The 26,036-nt window shown below is 43.2% G+C and overlaps 1 protein-coding gene across 5 annotated transcripts in view; it reads right to left on the reverse strand.

Annotated features, from left to right (window-relative positions):
* PAPLN (papilin, proteoglycan like sulfated glycoprotein) overlaps positions 1–26,036 on the reverse strand; it is a 93,571-nt gene that overhangs the window by 51,711 nt on the left and 15,824 nt on the right. For 4 of the 5 annotated variants that reach the window (XM_053255515.1, XM_053255508.1, XM_053255525.1 and 1 more), the window contains 3 exons: positions 10,068–10,183; positions 6,203–6,263; positions 3,292–3,394 (listed from right to left, as the gene is read on the reverse strand). In XM_053255515.1, the coding sequence (XP_053111490.1) occupies positions 3,292–3,394; positions 6,203–6,263; positions 10,068–10,183 (280 nt within the window). Of the gene's footprint in view, positions 1–3,291; positions 3,395–5,333; positions 5,370–6,202; positions 6,264–10,067; positions 10,184–26,036 lie in introns of those variants that run through there. The other variant, XM_053255532.1, reaches the window with a different exon arrangement.

A 26,036-nucleotide genomic window follows, 5' to 3' on the forward strand; every position in this document is an offset into this window, starting at 1 on the left:
TTAGGGAAGCAGCCCCTTCCCTCTCTACTGCAAGTTTTCTTTTGTGTAGGTTCACACATAGCTCGCTTCTGTGTTTTCCTTGTGGCCAATGGCTTCCTAGAGAAGGTGAGATACCACGCCTCCCTTTCCCCCAAGGGTTTGGTAATTAAAGCACCCTCTGTGATCTGTTGAGGTCCACACATACATACACACATTTTTGCTTAATTGGTTTGTGGATCAGACTGCCTGTTAGCCATCAGCCTTGGCTTTCTATTCTGCTTGCCCGCCCCGGCCGCACAACTCCAGCACATACACACACACACACACGCCAGCCCTCCTGCAGCATTGCCTCTGCTTTCGCAGCCCTATCCCAGCTTGAATGGCACGCAAAGAAATGTTCATTTCTGCAAAAGACTGCAAGTCCTCCTCCCAGATCTCCCCCCTGCAAAAACTTTCAAAGAGCAAAAAGTCTGCAAACTGCATTTTAAACTCTTTGTTTCAGGGTTGCAGGCAAGGCCACTAGGCAGCTTTGTTTTTGCATTCTATAGGTGTGACTTGCTCTTAGCATGTAAATGTAAAGACTAATGTCAGCACTTGGCATCGGATTTGCATCAGAGCCAGCATAGTGTAGTGGTTAGAGTGCTGGACTAGGACTGGGCAGACCCGAGTTCAAATACCCATTCAGCCATGAAGCTAACTGGGTGACTCTGGGCCAGTCACTTCTCTCTCAGCCTAACCTACTTCACAGGGTTGTTGTGAAAGAGAAACTCAAGTATGTAGTACACCGCTCCTTGGAGGAAGAGTGGGATATAAAATGAAATAATAATAATTAATAATAATAATTTTTCCAGGGGTGTTTGAGGTGTTCCAAAGACTTTGAACTGACTTCGGTGGGAATCTGGTTGCAGTGAGAACAGGAGATTCGGGGGTAAAGCCCCATGTGTGGGAAAGCTCCAGGAGGGATCAGTTCTTTGCGTGCCACCAGTTCATCTGGTGGCAGCCTGGGATTGGGCTTGCTCAGTTGCTGTCCTTAGGTTGTTGAACACACACACACCCCCACATGGATATAAGAGGACTGTCTTCCTCAGAGGCCTTTGGGAGAGCCTTAAAGACCCATCTCTTCAGCCTAGCTTTTAATGCTATCTAGTTTTAACCTTAATTTTAATGAAATTTAATCTGGTTTAAATTTTATTTTATTTTGGTTTCCCCCCCTGTGTTTTTGATTTTAACGTAAACTGCCCTGAGCAACTTCAGGAATATAATATATAATATTCCTGATATATATAATTATATATAAGGTATATAATTTGAATAAATAAATAATATCTGGAGTAATAATTCAACAGCTGGATCATGAATTATTGCTGGTTTTGGATGTGCCCAACTTCTTCAACTGGGACATAGTAAATGACACAACGTTTGCTTGATACATTTCCTGGTTCCAGCTGCCTGGGTTTAAAATTATAAATTATGGGTGTTCTCACAAGGGGCATTAAAAATCCCCTTAAACTTATCTTGTGCCATTTGCACACACAGATTAAGACCAACACCGTAGTTTAGAATATGAAGAACATAGTTTACCCCTTTCAGGGTCGTGCCTGAAGGCAGATTTACAATCATGTTGAAACCTCCATGTGGCCTGCTGGGAAGAGATGTGATGTCCCTTAAGTGCATCATTAATCCTTTATCCACCATTATCACCAAAGAGTTGCATATTTTTGAACTAGACAAGAGCAGATACTTCGTCTCTGGCACTAACTAGATTGGAGAGTAGTGATCTTTGCAGCAGAACAGATTTCACTTGTTAACAGAGGCAATAAGAAACAAAGAAAGAAAGGGCAACCAGGTGCAAATGAACCTAGACCAGATAAAGTTAAAGTGATTTTAAAGTCGTAAGAAGATCATAAGACCTTATGAAGGCATCCTAAGATATCTTAAAATTAGGAGGAAGATATGCTATATTGGCTTCTATATTGCCAGACAATTTTCCGGACACACTGCAAGATTTATTCTAATAAACTCCCAGTGGTGTAACTAGGGAAAATGGAGCCCAGGGCAAGCACTGAAATTGCGCCCCTCCCACCGCACCCCCCCTGCCACCCCCCAACATACATCTGACTGACACACATGTTTCAGAAAACTTTTATTTTAAAAATTTAAAAAATTACAAAAATTACCAATATCATACATGTGGTCAAGCTCCTATCTACCACTTCAGATTTATTTTTTTAAACTATCCAAATTGTGGGACTATCATTAATTTGTTTGGATAGCTCAGGTTAAAATGCTGGAAAATGACAAATTTCAGTATGCTGGGGCTCATGAAATCCCCAAATATTATGCGGAGTTGTACTTGGAAAAACTAAAAGAAGTGCCTGTCTAATTCTCTACTATGCATTGTAGCATCACGATTACATAAGTTTTAAAAATAAATGGAGAATTTGACTTTTCCCAGATACTCTGAAAATAATTAAATGATATGCAGAGTAAACTGTGTCACTGCTTGGAATATATTCTAGTATTTCAGAAAGTCAGTAAAAATGAGAGAAAGAGCAAGAAACTCCCAGTGGGCCTTAATACTAAGGATTTCACACTGATTCAAAGACAAACTGACCATTAATAGCCATATTATTAAGACATCACATTTAACTCACTTATCACAAGAAGCAAAGTAAGAGCAAATGGATACAATCTTAGCTCATAAACTTCAGCTCAGTATTCACAAGCCCTTATTCTCTGTACATAGTGCCAATCTGAATATGTGTACAGTGACATATTATATTAATTTTTTTTTTAAAAAAATTACCTGTAGCCCCTTCGGGGGACATCTTAAAGGCTGTGGGGGGGTCTGCAAAGTTTCCCCTTCCTCCCACTGGCCTCTAGGGCCTCACAGGCACCATTTGAGCATGTGTGGTGGTCATTTAAATTTTTTTTTTTTTAAAAAATGGCTGCTGAAAACAAAATGGCCACTGTGCATGCTCAAATGGCCTCTGCGAGGCGTGGCATGCCCTAGGGCCTCACAGAGGCCATTTGAGCATGCCCAGTGGCCATTTTGTTTTTGGTGGCCATTTTTTTAATTATTTAATTTTAAGAAATTGCGCCCCCCCCTTCAAGTGGCGCCCAGGGCACGTGCCCCCCCTGCCCCCCTATAGATATGCCCCTGTAAACTCCGGATACTCTTCCAGAATGGAACACTATAGTACTGTCTCAGCAGATTTTTGTTTGAAAAGAAGAAGCTATTTCACTTTCACCCAAATCCTCTGTGTCATCTAAGCTGAAGAAGTATCCACTAAGAGCAAACCCATCTATTACCTCCATAATACGGCAGCCACTTGTATCTCTTTCCTTGAAATTCTGTCCCATCAAACATAGCACATTGCTCTGCTCGAAAATCTCTGGAGCCTTCAGGACAGTTCTAGAAGAGAAGACAGAGAAGTTTTATCTGGAAATGTCTCACAGGCTGAAAGGTAGGCAACTTGCTTAGGCAAGCCAGCTCAATTTGCATTTCTAAAGAGCAACATCTGCATTTCTAAAGAGTGTTTCCCTCTTATCAAGTTGATGATTCTACTCAGTGCCTCTCCCTATTTGCTCTGACATTTTCAGAAAAACCCGCTTAAAACCAGCATTTTAAAAACTGGAAATACATTGGGACAAGCTTAAATTTGGAAGACAAAGCCCGATTTGTGTGTGTGGTGCTTCCAAATATCTCGAATGGACTTCAGGGTAAGTTTGGCCAGTGAAACACACTCTCTTCCAAAGGAGATTCATAGTAACAGCCCTGTGTGGAAACGCTCCAGGGCAGCCTAGCTCAGAGGATTCCCAACCTTGCCAGATGTGATAGGATTACCACTTCCATCATACCTGGAAGGTGGTTGGAATATATGGATAAAATATGAAAGGTTGTGGAATTGGCTTCCTATATGCCTGCTCATTTGCAAACAAGCACTTTGGATATTTGTTCGTTTTAAATATTTGTATCCTGCCAATGCAAGCCAAAGGCAGCTAACAAATAAAAGAAACATAATCTAAAACACCAAAATCATACCACAATGCAACAAGACACTAAAAAGCAGTGATGTAAAGGCAAACTACTGTTGGTGGATTAAAACAAGCAACTTCAAAGTCTTGCAGAACAAAAATAAAGTGTTCAGAAGCTGCTTAGAATGGGCAGAAAGGGGAGCCAGTTCTATCTTTCTAGGGAAAGCATTTCAGTTGTGATACTGCCACTGAAAAGGGCTCATTGTTGAGGCCAATGAGAGCTTATATCCTGGGGCAAAGAACAGCCTGGGGGTCCATAGCCAAGTGGTGGCACCAGAGAGAAAAAAGGAGGGGGGGCACAGAAGAGGCTAAGTGCATTTCCGGGAGGGCAAGCTGTGTCCCATATGTTAGTTTTCTGAAACAGAAATGGGGTAAAGTCAGGGACATCTATGATCCTAAGAGATTATGGCCCCCCTCTAGAGCCACCCTTGCCCTAATCTGTATTAGGACTATGGTAGGGACAAAAGGTTAATGCCCCCTCCTTGCATGCCACAGTCTCAATCCCTATCAAGGGCCTCTGCTTCTGCTATTCTCTCTCTCTCTCTCTCTCTCTCTCTCTCTCTCTCTCTCTCTCTCTCTCACACACACACACACACACCACAGCCAAACTATGTGCTTAATGCCATATCTAATTCAACCTTCTCTTTATTGTGAAGATAAAAAGCTTTATTGTAATGATTGCTCCTGAGAGGGAGGACAGAATTAAAAAATATTAATAAATGAACTATGAGAATTACTAAAATCCCCAATTCCTTCTCATACTATGCTTCAGAGTTCAGCCCAATTCTTACACCTCTTCTCCCATCTTCCCATTTTTCTTGCTTCATAACATTATGCGAAATGCAGTGTTGATTACCACCCAAGTAGGCTACACAAAAGCTCTTGGTAATCAACAGAACTCGGCAAATATTTGAGGACTGCATAACACATTTCTGGGCTCATACACACAAACATGGGGCTTGTTCAGACATCCCCTCTTCCCCTACCTCCCTATATCCTCTGTGTACAGTGATTTTGTCAAAGTGTATTGAAAGCCTTTATAACCTTTCACCTCAGTTCATCCTCTGCTTCACCCCTGGAATGTGTAAAACAACAAGAGGTTGAAATAAATCAGGGAAATGCTATCCAGAAATAACTGTTTGTGTAAACAATGTCTGCTTATACAAGAAATTACACAATTTAGAAACAAATGTGCAGACATGTACTGTATACAGTTGTACAATACAGTAGAAAAACTGTATAAAAGTTGTTGAAGTACAAAATCCCATAAAAGATTAGGTAACTGGCTTATCTTTCTAAGTGTAAGAAAAACTTACTAGCCTACCCGCACAGAGCATCTGTGCGCTTTTTGTGGCAGGCAGTTCCCTCCTGCCCCACTCTTTCTTGCCCTCCCTTCTGCCCCACTCTCTCTGCCCAAACTCTCTTGCCCCTCCCCCTGCCCCACACTCTTGCCCTCCCTCCTGCTCCCCTCTCTCTTGCCCCTGCCCTCCCCTCCTGCCCCTCTCCCCCCTCCTGCACTTGCCCCCTCCCACCCCACACTCTTGCCCTCCCTCCCCCTGCTCCCCCCTCCTGCTCCCCTTTCTCTTGTCCTCCCTCCCCTTCCATTCCTCTCCTCCCTCCCCCGCACTGTGCATCTTACCTCAGTGGGTGGCAAACAGAGAACCTCCTCCCGGTTCAACCACACATTTCCCTCCCACTCCGGCCTCCAACGGGAGCCCGGGGCTTTGCACTGTCACCTGTTTCCCACTCACCCCTATCACCGGCTCCTCCTCTGGCCGTCCTGCCACCACTGCCTCCCGCTCCCAAATAACAAATGTTATTTGTTGAATAACTGTCAACTCCAAGTTCCATATTCATAGCCTCCAACACAGATTCAAAATCTTTACATTGATCATAAGAATATCTTGAGAAGGTAGAAACAGCCTCCTTTTACCATTCATCTGCTACCCTGGTTGTGCATAGGACAGGTTGGGTCAAGGATGTTAAACAATAATCTTTCTTAAGTCATTGCGAAGGCAAGTCGCTAATCTAGGACTGTCGGTGGTGAAATTGATTCTCCAGTGATAACTAAAAATCAAAAGGTGACATAGAACAGATGCTGGATGTGGCTTACTGGGGAAAAATCAGCTTTTGAAGGACTAGAAGTAAAGTAGGGAGAAGAAAGAGAGCTTATAAGGCAATTTACCTGGACATTGCATGAGCGATGGCTTCGAGATGGCCCTATACAACTGGAACTGCCATCAGTCCTGAAAGACAAACCAACAATCTGCAGCAGCTCAGAAAATATTATAAATGCCACAATCATATGTAGGAGTTAATTCTTCTGTTTCCTAATGAAACTGTAGCTGTCAGTGAAGTATCCCACTTTTCCAAGCAGTAGGCAGCTTCAGGCAATATTTTACAGTTTCTCTGGGAGGACAGAAAGTACTGGAAACGTCTCTTCAACTATTTGGAGAGAAGATACAATGTATTCCTTATGCAAACCATCTATATATTTGTGGAAATAAGGAATTAGAAACAGTATCTAATGTGTTATTTATTACTCTGTATGTCTACAGAGATAAAACTGCAAAACGTCTATCTCCAATTGCTTCCTTTCCAGGGAGGCTGTTGAAATGGTATGTGGCCTTCCTGATTGGGCACACATAATCCCATGTAACACAGACAGTTGCAAAGTTCACATTTTAAGATAAATCCCATAAAGAAATGACACCAATTCATTAGGAAGTACTGGTTGTTCTTAAACGTTTAATCTTAGTTGTTTTTAGTACAGTACAATTAAGTTGTAATTGTTCAGCTACTGGAGCTTCTCTGTGTTGTATCATTTTTAAAAATTTCATTCATTCAGATGTATATCTGTTTTTTTATATATGGAAGCTGAAGCCCTGTTGACCGCTGATAAACATGATTATTTCGGTAATATCTGTAATGCCTCTTTAGTTACAAATGCAGAAGGTGAACGGGGAGAGCAGACAGAGTCCTAGACAGACAGCATTAGTCTTGAAGCAACTTCAGTTTTTCTAAAGGAAGCACAGCACTGTCCCCACTGCCCACAGCACTGCTCCCCCACCCACCCACCAGCCAACTAAATATTTGGCTTCTTCCTCCTCCAGTTTTGCCATTGGCCAAATGGCTTGTTTCCCCCACTTTTACTCTCTTCACCCCAAGCAGAACCCCAAGCCTTTACCTTCAGCCTGGTAGGTAGATGTGATCTGCATTTCCAGCTAACCCTAGAGACCTTTTGATTCTTACCCTACCCACATAGCAGCCACTTCTCTCCGAGTGGGCTTACATAACCCAACCACATGGGTGGGGGCTGACTGTGCAGGTCCTGCAAATGAAACTGGCACCCCCACCCTCTAAAGACCCATACAGTTAGTCCCTGTCCATGTGGTTGGGTCATTTAAACACTGCCATCGGCACAGTGGTAATAGAAAGGTAGTTTCTACACATCTAAGATAACTTTAAATCACCCTCTAGCTTGCCATTAATCAGCATTCATTGCTAGGCGTCAAGTCACTAAGCAGGCTAGCATGTGGCTTGTAACAGAACATTGCTGTATATAAAACTGCAGTAAAAAGTGGGCTGCTTTCAAGTGTTGCAACTTGTCATGAGGTGACTTCACTGTACCTGAAAGCACACGGTGAGCCTTAAGGAAAGGAGGGCATTGTCTTTTCTGATGTCAGTCCTGGCTTGAAAGAACACTTCACTATTAGGCATACAAATAGTTTGGATTTGGGTGCAATGAGAGTACAGTTGTTTGCTGAAGGAGATTCAGATGCCTCACTTACAGACATAGCTTCAGTTGTGGGGCAATGGAATTCTCCCAGCACTCAAACCAAAATATTTTGTGATCAGCAATGCAATTTTGCTCCCACTGATCTCCTGGGCTTCTATTTAGATTGTGACACTGTGAAGTGGAAATGACAATGCAGAGAGCCATATTAGTCCATGGGCGGGGGGGGAGTCAGGATCAGAAAAACAAAATTGTTGTTAAGACTAACCAAAGCGTGTGAAGATCTGAGTTGTACAGAACTCTTTTCCCATTGGATGTGGACAAAAATTAAAAAGGAGAAAGAAATATGTTTCTTTGGAATATGTTTGTTGTACAAGTGTCACACGCCTTTTGGATACTGCCTACAGAGCATTTAATGTACCATTTTGCAAAATGTCTTGCTTGTAAGTTTAATTCCAAATAAGTTTATACACATAATATAAAAATTAGAGTACCACTCCTCAGCATCACTGAAGCGGGGAAGCGCTCCTCTAGCCCTTTAATAAAAGTGGCAAACACTAGCATGTCCTCTCCCCGACACAAGCAATATCCTACCACTTCATGAACCTTTTGCTCTTTGTGGGCACAGCAAAAAGTTGGAACATTTAAACAACCCAACCACATCATTGGGGCCTGATTGGGCAGGTCTTGCAAATGGAACTGGCACTCCCAAAGTCCCATCCGATTTCAGTAACTCTCTCATTTACATGAATAGGATTTTAAAATGTTTAATTGTGGCTTTTAATTTAATTAAAGTCTTTAATTGTGGCTGAACTGTGTCTGTTTAAGTATTTGTAAAAGCTGTGTACACTTTCCCAGCAGAGATTGGGGCACACACATCCCTTTTTTAAAAAAAGGAAAACACACTTGAAAATCCCTTCACAGCTGCACTAGGCTACTCCCCTTTTATTATGCGGGCAAGGTGTAGCATTCCTTGCTTTGAAATAGGGATGTGCACATATAAAGCTAAGGGAGGAAACAATTTTTAAGTTGTTTAGAACACCTTCTATATTATAGAAAGGTTTCTATATTCAGAATAAAGTAGGAATTCTGGGAAAGCCAGGGACAGAGTGAGGAATGCCTGCAGAGAGAGCAAAGTTTTGGAAATAGTGTATAAGCCAGAGACAAAGACAATGCCTGTTTAGTAGCTTTCTCTTTCTGCTCCACCCAGAACACATATCTAATGGGTGCAGCTCTGTGCCTGCCCTAGCAAGTTCAGGCATTTTTGCTGCCACATGATATCTGGTCTTTCTTTTGCGTTTGCTAAGATGATGACATAGTGTGAACCAGGGGCATAGCAAGGTTGGAGTGGGCCCAGGGACAAGATTTTAAAATGCCCGCCTCCCGCCTTACTGAAGCTCAGCTCATGAAGTAAAGAAATCTTAAAGAAATATGGTAGCTCCAGGTCTTAACACTCACATCAATTTCGGAGGATGAATATAACTGAAGGAAGCCCAAGCGGGTGCGTAGCTGGGGGAGTCAGTCATGTGACTTGACTCTGGGGGGGCCCAAAGGCAGTGGGCCCCCAGACAACTGTCTCCCCTTGCCCTATTATAGTTACACCCCTGGTGCGAACACTGCCTGTCCCAGCTGTGCTATACAGCTTCTGTGAATGGAGTAGCACCCGAATGGAACTTTGGATTTGAAAACATAAAAAAAATCTAGCACAGATCCATTCTTTTCCTTTCAGAGATTTGTGTGTGTCTTATTAAAGGAAAAGGTATTTGCGTGTTCTAGGCTAATTTCCCACCATATTGGGCTCAACTAACAACTTTGTGAAGTTATGCAACGCAAGAAAAGAAATCCTTTGAACAAGAGAAAGCTAAGGACAGCGTGACAACCTGAACTCTGACAAGTGCCATTATAATGACAAACTGTCATTTGTTGAATTGCCATTTACACACTTTTGAAGCATAGTATATGGGATCAGGACACTGTGCTTCTCTTCAAACTGGTACAATTTATTGTGCTGTAACCCTGCAACTACATTCATTATAGTGTACTTTGCAGCCTACGCAATGCAAATCAGATGTGTGTGGCAAACAGACAATAATCTGTGGAGAAGACTCAAACTGGAGAGAAAGACCTCTGGAAAAGACAGCAGCTAAGGGGGGAAATCTAATTACTTGTAGCATCTTCACAAACATTAATTACTTCCTTTAGCGATGCAGCAGTGAGAAAGTGTAACCTATAAAGTCAGCATACCCACGAGATCTGTTCTCCTCCATCTTGGCTTAAAAAGCAAGAAACCATCACTTAAATAACATACACTTACCTTTGTGAGTAGCAGCGTCGCTGTCGAACACTGACACCCCCACCACAGCTCCGGCTGCATTCGCCCCATTCGCCCCAGCTTCCCCAGAGGTCACTTTGCCTCTTTGCTTTGAGAGCCTGTAATAACAATGTAGTTGTATGTTGACAGCAAGAGGACCAACATTTCTGAACCTAAGTTTCACATATTTATTTATATACCACCTGATATATACATCTCTAGGTGGTGTACACAAAACAAATTACAATATAAAAACAAACACTTCCACAAAATGAAACACAATTCACAGAGTGAAACAATTAAAATAATTTCACAGGATAAAAACAATCAATCAGTTTAAACTTAATTGTAATTAAAAGCCTGAGAAAACAGGCGTGTCCTAAGGGCATTTTAAAAAAAGCAATCAGAGATGGAGAAGCTCTTATTTTGACAGGGAGTACATACAAAAGCCCTGGGGCAGCCACGGAGAAGGCCAGGCCCTGAGTTACCCCCCGGACGAGCCCACGGCAACTATAACGGAACCTCTCCAGATGATCTTAATAGGCAACAGTGTTCATGACAAAGAAGGCAGTCTCTTAAATACCCTGGACCTAAGCTAATCAGGGCTTTAAAGGTAATGATCAGCACTGCCTCGTAGGCAGTAATGGACTGGATGAGGGATAATAAACTGAAGTGCCTCCAGGCAGGAAATAGTTATGCCAATTTCTGATGAAGTTGATAGGGAGAAATAGATTTTGGGTGTCAACAGCATATTGATAATACCCTGCACCAAATCTCCTGAAGATCTCTCTCAGTGGTTTTATATGGATCTCAAAGAGCATTGGAGACAATATGGAGCCTTGTGGAATTTCATACAGTAACTCTTGCTTTGTAGATCAACAGTCTCCAAGTGACCCCATCTGGAATCCACCAGAGAGATAGGAACAGAACCACTCTAGAACAGTGCCATCTAATCCCACCTCCCTCAGGCAACCCAGAAGTATACCATGGTTGATGTTATCGAAAGTGGTTGCGAGATCCAAAAGGATCAGCAGAGTCACACTCCCTCTGTCAATACTTAACTGGAGATCATCCATCAGGCCGACCAAGGCAGTCTCCACCCTGTAGCCCACCCGAAAGGCAGTTTGAAATGGGTCTAGATAATCAATCAGTTTCCTCCAGGAGTGTCTGGAGCTGAGGCCACCGTCCTCTCAATCACCTTGTCCAACCATGGGAGATTAGAGACAGTCTTATTGTTGCCTAACTCTGAGGGGTCCAATGTAGGTTTTTTCCAAGTATGGTCAAATGACAGCCTCCTTAAGACAAGGAAGCATCCTACCCTCTCTTAGAGAGTAGCATTTATGATGTTTACTAGACCCTCTCTGACAATCTGACTGTTAGATAAACTAAATCAAGTTGGGCAAGGGTCAAGAGAGCAGGTGGTAGGATCATATCAAAATGGCTACATGGTTAAGAACCTGTCTCCAGCATCTCCCCTCTCCACATTATTCCTGCAGGGAAACTGCTGCTCTGTAACACCTTAAGAAAGGCAAATCTGCAAGATTAACATTCCAGACTTATTATTTAGTATCTTACACCACTGTAAGATTATTACATATTTTCAGCATAGTATGATAAAGTTGAGAAGTAAGTTAACAGGCAGGGCCAGCCCAAGCCTCAGGGGCACCCCAGGCGAAGCTCACCCAGCCCCTCACTTATTTTGGATGTGTATGAGCACATGCTCCCCAGTGCCCACCCTCCTTCCTGGCTGCTACCTTCACCCACCACTCTCACAGTGCATTATAATGACACTGCTGCACGATGCAGCAGCTTCAGTATAGCTCTCTGCTAAAGCAGTGGGCAGAAGTGGCAGTGCCCAGGAGGGCAGGTGGACAAATGGGCTAGCATTCCCTATCACCCATCCACCCGCCTGACCACTGACACCCACCACTTTCATGGCGGGTTATGACAACATCGCCACATCACACAAAAGCAGTGAGTGGAGGTGGAGGGAGGGCGATGGAGAGCAGCTGAGTGCCTGCTTGATGATAGGCATTGCCTGCCCAGGTGCAAAGGGTGCAGAACAGCCCTGGGCTGCATGTGTTGGAGTTCCAGTGCATTGACCTTTTGCACCAACTATCCTAAAAACCACTAGGGGCATTGGGAGTAGAGGTAGTAATTAGTGAGGGTCCCCTTACCTGTCCCTGCTTTACCTCTACTCTGCGACCCCTGCCTTGACTCCTCAGGTACTTCCTGTAGCGAGTCAGTCCTACTTCCTTTCTCCTTGGAGAGCAGATGGGGGTATCTCTCCCCCCACTCCTGTTCATTATGTAGCTCATAGTTGGATTGTACCCCTTCTCTTCAAACAAGCTAGTAGAAAATCACACTCAAAAGCAACCCCAGCAAATCCTCGGCGGAGGCAGAGAGCTTCCTCCAGCTCCTCCTCCAGTGCCTATAATTTCCTCTTTTGTGTTAATTGGCTGGAACAGCTGCTACACACACTGTCCCAGCTTCTGATTCTTTGGGGGCACCTCTGGACATCACCTCCAACAGGAAGGAAAAAATGAGTAAGAAAAAATATAGCTTCTGAAGCCACCAGGATGTGGCTTCAGGGACTACATTTTGTACTCATGTAAAAAATGTACTGACTAGAATCAGACCATCTTCACTTCAGCAAGGTTGCTGCATCATGGGCCTTCAAACCACACCCTAGGACCAGGGGCGGAGCCACCATTGTCTGTGTTTGTGTGGGGTGGGGCTTCAAATAACCTGGGCTGCTGCACTCAGGAGCCGTGTCTGGCACCCCAGCCACACCCCTGCATCTGACATCAGGCACACAGGGGGCATGGTCACATCCGTAAAACAGGGCCGCCTGGTTCCATTTGTGAGTAAAGACTAGATTACAGTGTGAGCCTTCGGGGCTAGACAGGAGCCGCTGGCGTTCTCCCTATACCACTGCCTAGGACCATAGAGCTCTCTATGTCAATACAAACCTGCAAGCTAACCTTTGGGGCCAACCTTTTATAAAGCTGGAGGGAAGGGAGGGACTGATTAAACCTGAAAGGCAAGAAGTTCAATTGAATGAGCAACAGCTTGATGGTCTTTTAGACCTCAATCTTCTGTATGTTTGTTTAATCAGCAGTAAGTCCCATATATTTCGGTGGGATTGAAATTGATTTCAAGGGTGAAAGTTAAGTAAGATTTAATTTCTAGAATCTCCAGCTGAAGTATCGCAGACATCTCCTTGGGTCCTGCTACCTAGAATCCCCCTATCTGCTATAATTTGAAGAGCTACCATCTGTCACTGTTTATGGTATATCACACATGGGTCATTGTTACAATGAGGACAACTCCTGAACTACTATTGACAATAATGTTTAAGGCCAGTTATAAATTATACTTCCAGGTTCCTTTTCACTAACCTTGAAACTTAGGTGAAGGATGCCAGCAAATTTGCACCCTGAAATGCATCTAAACCAAATGAAATTTATAATTAAATTGCCACAGATAAATCACATATCTGCAAGACATATCACAGTGCACACATAAGCAATTATATTTTCCCAAGTTTGATTATGTACAATATTTTTGTTCTTACAGCATGATTCCTGGTGTGTTTTCTAAACTGGATGCCCAATACTTCTCAAGCATTGTGTGAGTTGGGCAGGGGAGCAACACTACCAGCATCAGGTGATGAAGGACCCCCAGATATGTGCCTGTAGAATAGCAAGGACTTTTAGCTTTTCAGTGGTTGTATCTCTTTAAAGTCATTAAAAAAAAAAACTGGCTGCTAAAATATTGTGGCTCTAGGGATTCTTCTGCTTAGCAGTACAGAACAACACATCAACAGGAGCAAGCATGATTTCAGGCACTCGAGTACAGAACAATCATATATCCTAATGTGCCTAATGAATGCCATGCTTAGACTACTGTCATCAGTGCTGGTTCTAGACATGCTCACACCAAAAGCAAAATAGGAATCACACAAACACACAATAGGGGAAATGCTCTTATAACATACAAAGATGGAGACTGGGGGAGTAAAAATGGTATCCCTTTGGACGTCTATTGCCTGAAGCAAGGGTTAAGATATTCCCTGAATATTATAAATGGGAGGTCTCCATTGTACTGTGTATATGTGGAGAGGTTGAGAGTCTTGTTTCTGCCTAGAGGATGAAAATCAGAAGGCAACAATAGCCTGGGAATTTTACACACAGCAGGCTTGACTGCAAGTTTACTGGAAGGCTTTACTGCGAACTCGAAGTTGTCCCCCAAACCCGATAGAAATAGTGGATTTTTTTAACCCCAGATATAAATCAGGCTACACTCTAATGCGCAGTGAAAAACCTGAATTGTGTGTGAACTGCTCCCCAATAACTCACAGGGACTTCAGGGTAAATCTGGCCAATATGTGAACACAACCCCTCCATTCTGGAGGAGATGTAAGTTAAAGGGCTTTAAAAGCCCTGTGTGAAAAACCTCCTGCTGAACTCACTGTTTTCTAATGATGTCTTAGGAGGTTGCTTTTTTTTTCTTAAAAAAAGATAATTCTATTTCAAATGTCTGTTCTAAAACCTGTGAAAATTAATGCAAAGAAACCTATTTATTCCCAATGACTTCCAGAGTTCTGGGTGATCTTTCCCTGCCCCGCTTCCATAAGTCTATACTGCAGATAGAAATTTATCTGAAAATGCTTTGTAAGTTTTGTGGGAAGGGAGGAGTTTAGCAGAATTCTAGGCAGCAGCTTCACATTACATGAAAAATCACTCTTGGATTTATTTATTTCTTAATATTTATATCCCATATTTCTTCCATCATGAAACTCAAGAGGAGGCACATGGGGCTCCCAGGTAGTCATCCATCCAGGAACTGACATGATCTAAATCTGTTCAGCTTCAGCAGACAGCTGTATCATGTGTCTTCAGATCATGCCAGAATACATCCCTAAGGGCAGTGCAACCCTCCAGGATATACCTGGCAGCCAAATAGCAGTTTAGAGAGAAGAGAGATTAGCAAAAATCACTCCCAACTCCACACATTCAGCTGCTTGGCAACACTTTGGCGGTGCTCCGAAGCAGCCTTTTGCAAGAATGGAGCTCCTGTTCTGCCCTTCTAATGCTGCGGAGCATGTGAGCCCCTGTGGCTTAACAAGCCAAGCATTCCAGGCTTGACTTTGCTCTGCTTCAAACCTTGCTGGCAAGCAATGCTAAGATTAAGAGCAAATAACAATTTGAAAAATGCCCCCCTACAGTGAAGACCTAGCCACGGAGTCTGCAAAATACAATCTGCTAGTATGAAAGAAAAGGACATGATGACAGTATCAGTGCATGGAAAACCAGTACATGGAAATGGACTTGGGCTACTTATGCTCAAAAGCTAAGTGTATTTACTATTGAGCAGATGTCAGTGCTTTAATGGCCCAGTCCTAAAGCCCTGCTGGATGAGACCGAGGGTCTAGCATCCTGTTTTCTCAATGGCCAGGCAGCTGCCTCTGGGAAGCCCACAAGCAGGGAATAAAGGCAACAGTCATTCCTCAATATTTGACCCCAGCACCTAGTATTCAGAGATAGATTGCATCTGAAAATGGAGGTACTAATTAGCAACCAATTTAGCCATTGATGCACCTGTCTTGAATTAATTTGTCTGAACTTCTTAAAAACCATCTGTTACTGCTCATCACATCTTCTGGCAGTGAATTCCACATGTTAATGAGAGCCAGCATGGTGTAGTCGTTAGAGTGCTGGACTAGGACCGGGGAGACCCGAGTTCAAATCCCCATTCAGCCATGAAACTAGCTGGGTGACTCTGGGTCAGTCACTTCTCTCTCAGCCTAACCAACTTCACAGAGTTGTTGTGAGGAGAAACTCAAGTATGTAGTACACCGCTCTGGGATCCTTGGAGGAAGAGCGGTATATAAATGTAAAAAAGCATCATCATCATCATCATCATTATGCCCCAGTGAGGCACTACCTTGGCGTGGTTGTGGGGCTTGCGTGCTCTGAGGAAGGTGAGAGCTATGCTACAGGTCCAACCATACTGGACAGGTCTCACCAGAGGAGCCACACAAAGAGTGCCTCTCCCATCAACAATATGGTGAGACATAACTTTAATAAATCTATACCAGACCAGTTGTCGCCTGAGTCAACAAGGACCACGCCAGGTGCCAGAGTCCCTGGACATCTGGTGGCAAGTGGGCAACAGGACTCAGGATCTTCAGTTGAGCAACCAGGGCTGGAGACTGCAAGGTTACCGGAAGAAATGTCGCTTAACCGGAAAAAATATACACAAAATGCCAACAAGGAAATAATGATCTGCTATTACAAGTCTAGTCCAACTAGAAGAGGTTATTTAAAAAGAATGTACCAAATTTGGAAAGAGAAGCATCCAGATACAGAAATAACAGAACAAAGGCTAGCAGACCAGAGAAGATTCATAATAAGAAATAAAGTATTCACAGGAGTTGAGCTGGAAGAACTGCAAAGAGCAACACAGGCTCAAGATATGGAAGAAGAATTACCACCAACTGAAGAAGTTGCTCAGGCGCAGGTGGAGGAGGTGTCAGAAATAGAGGATGCCACTGTTGCTGAACTGTTTCAAAATCAAAACCAGGCTACCTCCCCTTTGCCTTCACCTCAAAAACCTGAATGCCGTGTAACAGAAAAGCAACAAGAACTAAAGCAAAAAATAACTGAGCACATTAACCAAACAACCACCAGGATTCGACTTCCAGCTCTAAAAACAGTTGCCAAAAAACAACTTGCTCAGGCATTAAAAGATGTCAATGCTGCACTTGGAGAAATAACCACCAATAATCTGCAAGAAAGAAACCAACTAATGTACAGTGCAGCAACAATAATGACACAAGAGCTCGGATATGAGATCAGTGGACCTGTAAAAAAAGAAAGCAATACATCACCTAAATGGAAGATTAGATTAGAAAATAAAATCGCCAGGCTTAGATCAGATGCTAGTAAACTGAAAGATAAGAAAGACAAGAAGCTGAAGAATGAAAACACCAAACAATATCTGATCCAAAGATACCACCTAGATTCAAGGAAAAGTAGAGAAGTCCTGGAAATAATAAAGCAGCAAATAACAGCAGTGTCAAAGAAGATTAGCAGATATGAAGCCAGAATTACACAACACAGGCAGAATCTCCAATTCCAGTCGAATCAGAGACGTTTCTACCAAAGCATAGAAGGAGAAACTGCAAGAAACATAGAATCACCAAAGAAGAAACAGTACAATTCTGGGGAAAATTATGGGACAATCCAATAGATTATAATAAAAAAGCAGGCTGGGTGAAAGAGGTCGAAAAATGTAACCAACAAATGCAAGATCTAATAATAACACCAGAATTAATAAGTGAAAGAGCTGGACTGCACCAGGTGCCGATGAAATGCATGGCTTTTGGCTTAAACACCTAACAAGCCTTCATAAACAACTATCAAAACAGTTCAATCACATTTTGCAGGAAGGTTTTGCAAACTATGGTGCGACCACACTTGGAGTACTGCGTACAATTCTGGTCACCACATCTTAAAAAGGATATTGTTGAACTGGAGAAGGTACAGAAGAGGGCAACCAAGATGATCAGGGGCCTAGAGCACCTTTCTTATGAGGCAAGACTACAACACCTGGGGCTTTTTAGTTTAGAAAAAAGACGACTGCGGGGAGACATGATAGAGGTCTATAAAATTATGCATGGTGTGGAGAAAGTGGAGAGAGAGAAATTCTTCTCCCTCTCACACAACACTAGAACCAGGGGTCACTCCATGAAATTGATTGCCAGGAGGTCTAGGACCAAGAAACGGAAGTACTTTTTCACACAACGCATGATCCACTTGTGGAACTCTCTGCCACAGGATGTGGTGACAGCCAACAACCTGGATGGCTTTAAGAGGGGTTTGGATGACTTCATGGAGGAAAGGTCTATCAATGGCTACTAGTCAGAGGGCTGTGGGCCACCTCCAGCCTCAAAGGGAGGATGCCTCTAAGTACCAGTTGCAGGGGAGTAATGGCAGGAGAGAGGGCACGCCCTCAACTCCTGTCTGTGGCTTCCAGCGGCATCTGGTGGGCCACTGTGCGAAACAGGATGCTGGACTAGATGGGCCTTGGGCCTGATCCAGCAGGGCTGTTCTTATGTTCTTATGAGGTGAAATTGAACAATGGCTAATAACTGGGAAAACTCATCTCATAATGAAATTCCCAGCAAAAGGTGCAGTTCCAAGTAATTATAGACCAATAACCTGCCTGCCAACCATGTTCAAATTATTAACTGGAATAATAGCAGATGAAGTAATGCAACACTTATTGACTAACAAACAGCTTCCAGTTGAACAGAAAGGAAATTGCCCAAACACCAGAGGCACAAAAGACCAGCTGACAAAATGATTTTAGAAAATTGCGAGAGAAGAAAAACAAATCTAAGTGTTGCATTGATTGACTACAAGAAAGCCTAAGAAAGCCTTCGACTCATTGCCTCACACATGGATACTAAAATGTTTAGAAACAACTGGTGTCAGCAAAAACATTCAGATATTTATTTTAAAAGCAATGAGCATGTGGAGTACACAGTTAACAATGGCAAGACACTTGGACAGGTTAGCATTAGAAGAGGCATTTTCCAAGGGGACTCACTATCCCCTCTGTTGTTTGTAATTGCCATGTCTCCACTTTCACAAACACTAAACAAAACAGGCCTCGTATACCAAACATCTAAAACATCAAGTAAAATAAACCATCTGCTGTGCATGGATGATCTGAAGTTGTATGGAAAGTCCCAGTCAGAAATTGAATCACTGTTAAACACTGTCCATATATTCAGCAGCTATATAGCAATGGAGTTTGGACTAGACAGGTGTGCTGCATTAATAATGAACAGAGGGAAAATAAGAAAAACAGAAGGAATAGAACTGCCCAATGGAAGCAAGATCAAGAACCTGGAAGAGAAAGAACATTACAAATACTTGGGCATTCTCCAGGCTGATAACATCGCACACACTGAAGTTAAAAGAAAAATTGGAAGTGAATACATCAGGAGAGTTAGAAAAATCCTAAAGTCCAAACTCAATGGCGGGAACACCATACAAGCCATAAACACCTGGGCTATACCTGTTATCAGATACACTGCAGGAATAATAGACTGGACCCAGGCAGAGCTAGAGACGCTAGATTGTAAGACCAGGAAAATCATGACCATCAATCATGCTCTGCACTCCCGCAGTGATGTAGATAGGCTATACCTCCTTCGCAGCTCAGGTGGAAGAGGAATGCTACAAGTCCATCAAACAGTAGAGGAGGAGAAAAGAGGCCTTGAAGAATATATCAAGGACAGTGAAGAAGATGCACTTCAAATGGTCAATAACGCGAAACTATTCAACACCAATGAAAGAAAGCAGGCCTACAAGAAAGAACAGTCAAGAACCGAGCAGAAAAAATGGAAAAATAAGCCACTGAATGGTCAATATTTGCACAATATAAGTGGAAAATCAGACATCACCAAGACCTGGCAATGGCTTAAGAATGGTTACTTGAAGAAAGAAACTGAGGGTTGAATACTGGCTGCACAATAACAGGCACTAAGAACAAATGCAGTAAGAGCAAAAGTCTAAAAATAATCAACAAACAGCAAGTGCCGCCTTTGTAAAGAAGCAGATGAAACAGTGGACCACCTAATCAGCTGTTGTAAAAAGATCGCACTGACTGACTACAAACAAAGGCATGACAAGGTAGCAGGGATGATACACTGGAACATCTGCAAAAATACAAGCTACCTGTAGCCAAAAATTGGTAGGACCATACAATTGAAAAAGTGGTAGAAAATGAAGATGCAAAAATATTATGGGACTTCCGACTACAAACAGACAAACATCTGCCACACAATACACCAGATAACTGTAGTTGAGAAGAAAGAAAAACAAGTTAAAATAATCGACATAGCAATACCAGAGAATAGCAGAATAGAAGACAAAGAAATAGGAAAAAAAATCACAAAATACAAAGATCTACAAATTGAAATTGAAAGGCTGTGGCAGAAAAAGACCCAAATAATCCCAGTGGTAACTGGAGCCCTAGGTGCAATTCCAAAACAACTTGAAGAGCACCTCAACACCATAGGGGCTACAGAAATCACCATCAGCCAATTACAAAAAGCAACTTTACTGGGAACAGCCTATATTCTGCGACGATACCTATAACAACTGACAATAAAATTCAGCCATCCCAGGTCCTTGGAAAGGACTCGATGGCTGGATAAAACAGTCAATAACACCTGTCTGACTGTGTAAACAACAACAACAATAATAATAATAACCACAACAACAACGCATTGTGTGAAACAATACTTCCTTTTATCTGTCCTGGGCTTACTGCTGATTGGTTTCATTTGGTGAGTTCTACTACGAGAGAGGGAGGGAAAAATCATCTCTAGTCATTCTCTTCCTACCATTCATCATTTTACAGATTGTTTTTCTTTTATATCAACCCTTTGTCAACTTTTTTCTGAACTAAAGAGCCTCAAATGTTCTACCTGTTGCTCACGGAAAAGATGACCCCTTAATCATTTTGACTGTCCTTTTCTGAACCTTTTCTTGTGCAATGATATCTTTTTTTGAGGTGGGGTAGCCAGACACTAAACCAAATGTGACTGCACCATCAATTAATATTATTTGGAGACTGAGTGAGTCTATTACTGTGGTATTAAGTAGAAGCACTTTCGTGAGACAGAGGCACCAAGAGATTGAGCTAAAAACTGACTGAAGGCACTTTTAGGGTGCAGGGCTGTCTCTCTGGGAATCTGATGTAATTTCTTGCTGACATTACATATAGAAGTACACCACAGTTCAATTCAACTGGATGTTTAGCTTGAATATTTGTAAATAAAACAAATATTACAAAGGCATCATAAGCCTCCACAGATCTCTCCTCCAAAGCCAAACTGAGGTAGTGCTGCCTCTGGAAATCTTCCCTGCTCATGATACATAACAATATCAAGACATCATGATATGTGGGGTTGCTTTGGAATTCTCTTATCTTATTCAAACACCATCACTTCCATTAAAAACAAACAAACAGACACACAGCAGCAGCAAATGCTAGTTCAAAAGTCTATAAGTAATGCCTGCTGAAGTCTCCAAAGCCAGAGGGATTGCTGAAGAACATTTCTTGTGGCTGGGAGTGGGGCTTCAGTGCCCTGCTGTGATGACCCATTACACACAAAGCCAGAATAAACTATGCAAAGAAAAAAGAAAAAAGCAAGATATATTACAAGAAACTACTCAGTTTGCAGAATCTATAAAGATCACAGAATCCAGCTTTTCTTGGCATATAATTTTGATTGCCTTAGCACAGAAAGTAAGTGTGTGTGTGTGTGTGCACGCACATATGTACACATATGTGGGATACAGACTGCCCTTAAGGTGTGGCTAAAGTAGTCAGATAAAAAGGAAAATAACCATACATTTTTGAACAAGATAGAGTGGGAAAGGGCTTAATCCAAGAGCAGATGTACCATATAAATCTCTATATATAATTCTCCTGGGTGTACCTTTAGAATGTGTATCCTGGCAGTCCAGCTAATTGGCTGGGCTGCGGAGGCGCCTGATTGGCTAAGGTGCACCCAGGAGAATTCACTGGCTGGGCAGATGCGAGGCGGCGGTGGCCCTGGCCTGGCCCGGCCGCGGATGCAAGGCGGTGGTGGTGGGCCCAGCCATCCGCGGCGGCAGCTGGCAGACCCGGCGATCCAAGGCAGCGGCTGGCGGGCCCAGCCCAGCCGCAGATATGAGGCGGCAGCGGCGGGGGCGGCCCGGCCCGGCAACGCGGTGGTGGTGGCGGCGGGCCCAGCCCAGCCATAGGGCGAAGAGGTTGCGGCGGGCTGGGCCCGGCCGTGGGGTGACGACGCGGCGACAGGTCCGGCCGCGGTGGCGGTACTCGGTCCGGCCGCAGCACTCAGCCTGGCAGCCTGGGCTCAGCCCAGCAGCCTGGGCTTGGCACTTGGCCTGGCCGGAGACTGGACCAGGAGGGGGTAGGGGAGAGGTAGCCGGCCCCAAAGAACGAACAGATGCTCTGTGCGGGGTCGGCTTGTTTATATTTATTTCATACCAGTTTAATGGTTATGTCTTCCTTGAAGCAAGAAAGATTTGTTGTTCCAGAACCTGATAATGAGTTTTTCAGTGTTGTAACACATTATACACTGTGCTTACACACACTCCCATCTGCTTTTGGTATAGACAATGATGAGCAGTTTGTTACAGAAGCATACTATTGGCCTTGGTTGATGGGAAACATCTAGGAGAAGCCTTTCAGACTAACTAGAAAATCCTCCTAAATGGGCTAGGTACACATGCTTTACATTACTTGAAAGAATAGCTACTTTACTAATAATAATTTCAAAATGCACATTTCCCTTTAATGCTTTCTCTTGAGAAAGCAATTTAAATATATATCATTGCAGATCTGTACACATTTCAGAGTGTTATGAAATCTATTTTACAAATATTAGATACGCTCCAGTATCGGGTAGAAATGGGATTCACACCATGAAACAAGAAAAGATATGTTTAGACTCCTGTTCAAACTCTTGCATCACAATAGTTTCAAAGGAGTGCTGGATGTCCTCTAGATATTGGATCATGTGTTAGATAAAAGCCAGGTGAGAGGCGGTGAGAGGTGAGAGGCGGGCAGCTTGCTGGTCTGTCAAGCCCTAGCTGGGTAGGACAGGCACATGCTACCCAGAGTCCATCTCCAGCTTCGGAACAAAGTAGGAGGGAAAACCCTCCTACCCAGCTAAGGCTTGACAGATGAACAAGCACCCTGACTCTAACCTTGATTTTATCGAATAAGCAAATACTGGGACTGTGCCCAACTCCTGAATTAGGGTAGTAGGAGGCTACTCCTATCCTATTAATAATTGTGAGAACAGCCCTCGTGTTTCCCCCTTACCATTAATGTTCGGGCAGAGAAGCACTTGCAGAAGAAGGAAGATGCTCATTTATATAAATATATAGTTATGCATATGAACTAATACATGAAATTAAGCCATGAAATTTGGCCAGCCATGAAAGCTTGCACTCATCTGGGATTAGGCCAAGCAGTATCAGCACATCACTTTTGGGCAGGCTTGTGCCTCAGCATTTCTAGTTTTAAGAATTAAGCACCATGGCAAATCTAGGCCCATCTGTCATGCCCAGTATGTAGTCTCTATCCTGGTCAAATGCTGGTTAACTGCAGTGGTTTGACCAGGATTGCCCTGAAAGTCTATTTTCTCACAAGCAACTCTGAGGGGCTTGTGGATCTCAATTAACTTTTTAACCAGGATCTTTTTGTTTGTGGGAACACAGCCATAGTCTGGTTGTCAAATCCTTTGGTTTCAGAAGCTATATACCTGCTAACTTTAGAAGATAACCCCTGCTAACTTGGCAAAGAGGCCCCTTTTAACGTGGTGATTCTCTTTATATAGCAGGGGGAGAGTAACTGGCCCTATCCGCCCCAGCAGTGACTGTTGCTGGTGTCTATCTTATGTTTCTTTTTAGACTGTGAGCCCTTTGGGGACAGGGATCCACCAGGTGTGGAGTGGGACCGCCGCTGGCCTGTGTGTGGCTACGGTGGTGGCCCCGCTGACCCCACCCCCTGCATCTGACGTGGGGCTAGCCTCAAGGCTCCGTTGGGAGCCAGACCACGCCCCCACCATGTCTGACATCTGAATGCAGTTTAGCTCCCAAAGGGGCTGCGCGACCCCCACTCTGGAGCTAAACTAGCACCCCCGCATCTGACATCAGACGCAGGGGGTGTCGGGACCCCTGACTGGACAGGGCCTGGGTTCTTTGAACCCGTTGGTCTAATGGTAGCTCCGCCCCTGGGATCCATCATATTTATTTATTATTTCTCTGTGTAAACCACCCTGAGCCATTTTTGGAAGGGCGGTATAGAAATCAAATGCATAAATAAATAAATACATAATATATCCTTCTCCCCTTGAAGCTGGGGTAGAGTTGCCATCTTTTTCTCAAGCAGTACTCCTATGCCCTTAATAACTCCCTGGGTGGGGGAGGGAAATGGAAGAGTTGAAAGTTCTTCTTTCATGGCATTTTTTTCTATGCAAGGCCGGATTAACATAGTAGCAAATGTAGCATTTGCTACGGGCCCCACATTTTCTAGGGCCCCGCACGCCTGGCTTGAACGTCTGCCCCTTCTTTTGCTCTCTGTTTGGTGCTTTCTGCTGACTCTCCTCATTGCCTGCTGCTGCCCATTCTCTTGCCTCGCTAGAGGGCATTTAAGCAAGGTCTTCCTGGCACCATGGTGTTGATTGGGTTATCTATATGTTAAGCAGCACAGGAGGGAGCAGTAAGAACAACAATAGGAACAGATAGCTTGCAAAGGGGTCTCAAAGATAACTTAATTGCCAGGGAGTTGGTCTTTATTTGTTTAAACTGTAAAAGTTTTTTAAAACATACACACAGAGTAAAAGAAATAAAAGCAGTTTAGATTAAAAAACAACTAACTATTAATGGCGGGGCGGGGCGGAAGAAAGGAAGCTAAAGAAGATGCTAGTTGAATGTTGCCAGCGTTTTCCGACTGACTGGGAGAGGGTAAAGATAAACAATGAGAATGTGTACCTTTAAGAGGAAAAAGAAAGCCTAAAGTAACTCAGATGCACGGCAAGAGGAGTCTCAAAGTTTAATGGATCAATTGAGGGGAACTTATATCACGGTCTTGTTGAGTAAGGTCACTTATATCATCCTTTAGTATCTAGTGCTGTTGGGAGGGAATTTGTGATCATTGCTTTTCAAGGAACTGCCAAATTTAAGGTGAGCTCCTTTCCTCTCCTCTAGAACTGAAATAACTACAGCTGCGTTGCCAACTTCATTAGCTTTACATTGGGATGCCCGTTGAAATTGTCCAAAGATAAATGGAGGCTGCAAACCTAAACACACTTACTAGAGAGTAAGGCTCATTGAGTTCAGTGGGACTTACTTCTGAGTAAACATGCTTAGGGTTGCACTGAATGATTTGTGCATTTCCTCCTTTTAATATTAAGCATGTTAGTGTAATTTAGATTGAAAGAGGCTGTGCCTCCTGCCAAAAGATTGTCTTTTGGATACTTCTGTTTTCATGGAAGTTGCTAATGCACCTCATCATAATCACATTCATTTGCAATGCATCAACTATTTTAAATATACATCTGCTTTCCTGTCAGGCTTGCACAAGAGGTTAAACATATATTCTTAATATTGTCAAATGGCCCTTTTAATGTGATGGCTGCTGGGATCCAATATATTCTGCACACATTGGAATCAAACATCCACTGTTGTGTGCCAAAATTGCTAATAGGTTCAGATTTCTCAAAGTACAGAATTCCTGAGAACCTTTTAATTTAAACATTCAGAGTTTTGTTCCCCACCCCCTTTCTCTTTGTGAAAATAACTCCAAAGGAGAACCCATGGTCAGGAGTCACAAAAGTGTGTGTGGGGTGTGTGTGTTTTGCAAAATTTGTTGACTGGCTGGCTCAGCTGAGTGGAGGCATGGGGTGGTTGGTAGGGGGGGCACTAGGCAAATGAAAAAAATGAATTACTTTACTATGCAAGTAAATGATTTATGTTTTAATATTTATGTGCATTTTTTAAATTTGGGGCCCCTTCATAACATATGCTACAGGCCCCACACTAGCTTAATCCGGCCCTGTTTCTATGGCAAAAAAAGCTTCAAATTTTGCTAAATTTCTTCCTGCCAAGCAGCTAGACGCGAGAACCCACCAGGAAAAATGCCTGACAGCCCTTGGAGAGGGTATTTGAGGGTGTACACAAACACACACAAGTTGCTCAGTAAAACACAAAATATTTCTATCACTATCAATGCAGATGGGACACATACTCATCTACCATAAGATTAAAACAGAGTCAGTAAATGTGTCCTGCATGGACAGGACTCCAGGCACTCAGCCTACGAGGAAATACATCATTTCTTGTAACCATTTCAGTAACTACTGATTCATTG

This window comes from Hemicordylus capensis, chromosome 1, assembly GCF_027244095.1.
Source record: "Hemicordylus capensis ecotype Gifberg chromosome 1, rHemCap1.1.pri, whole genome shotgun sequence".
NCBI classification, from domain to species: Eukaryota; Metazoa; Chordata; class Lepidosauria; order Squamata; family Cordylidae; genus Hemicordylus; species Hemicordylus capensis.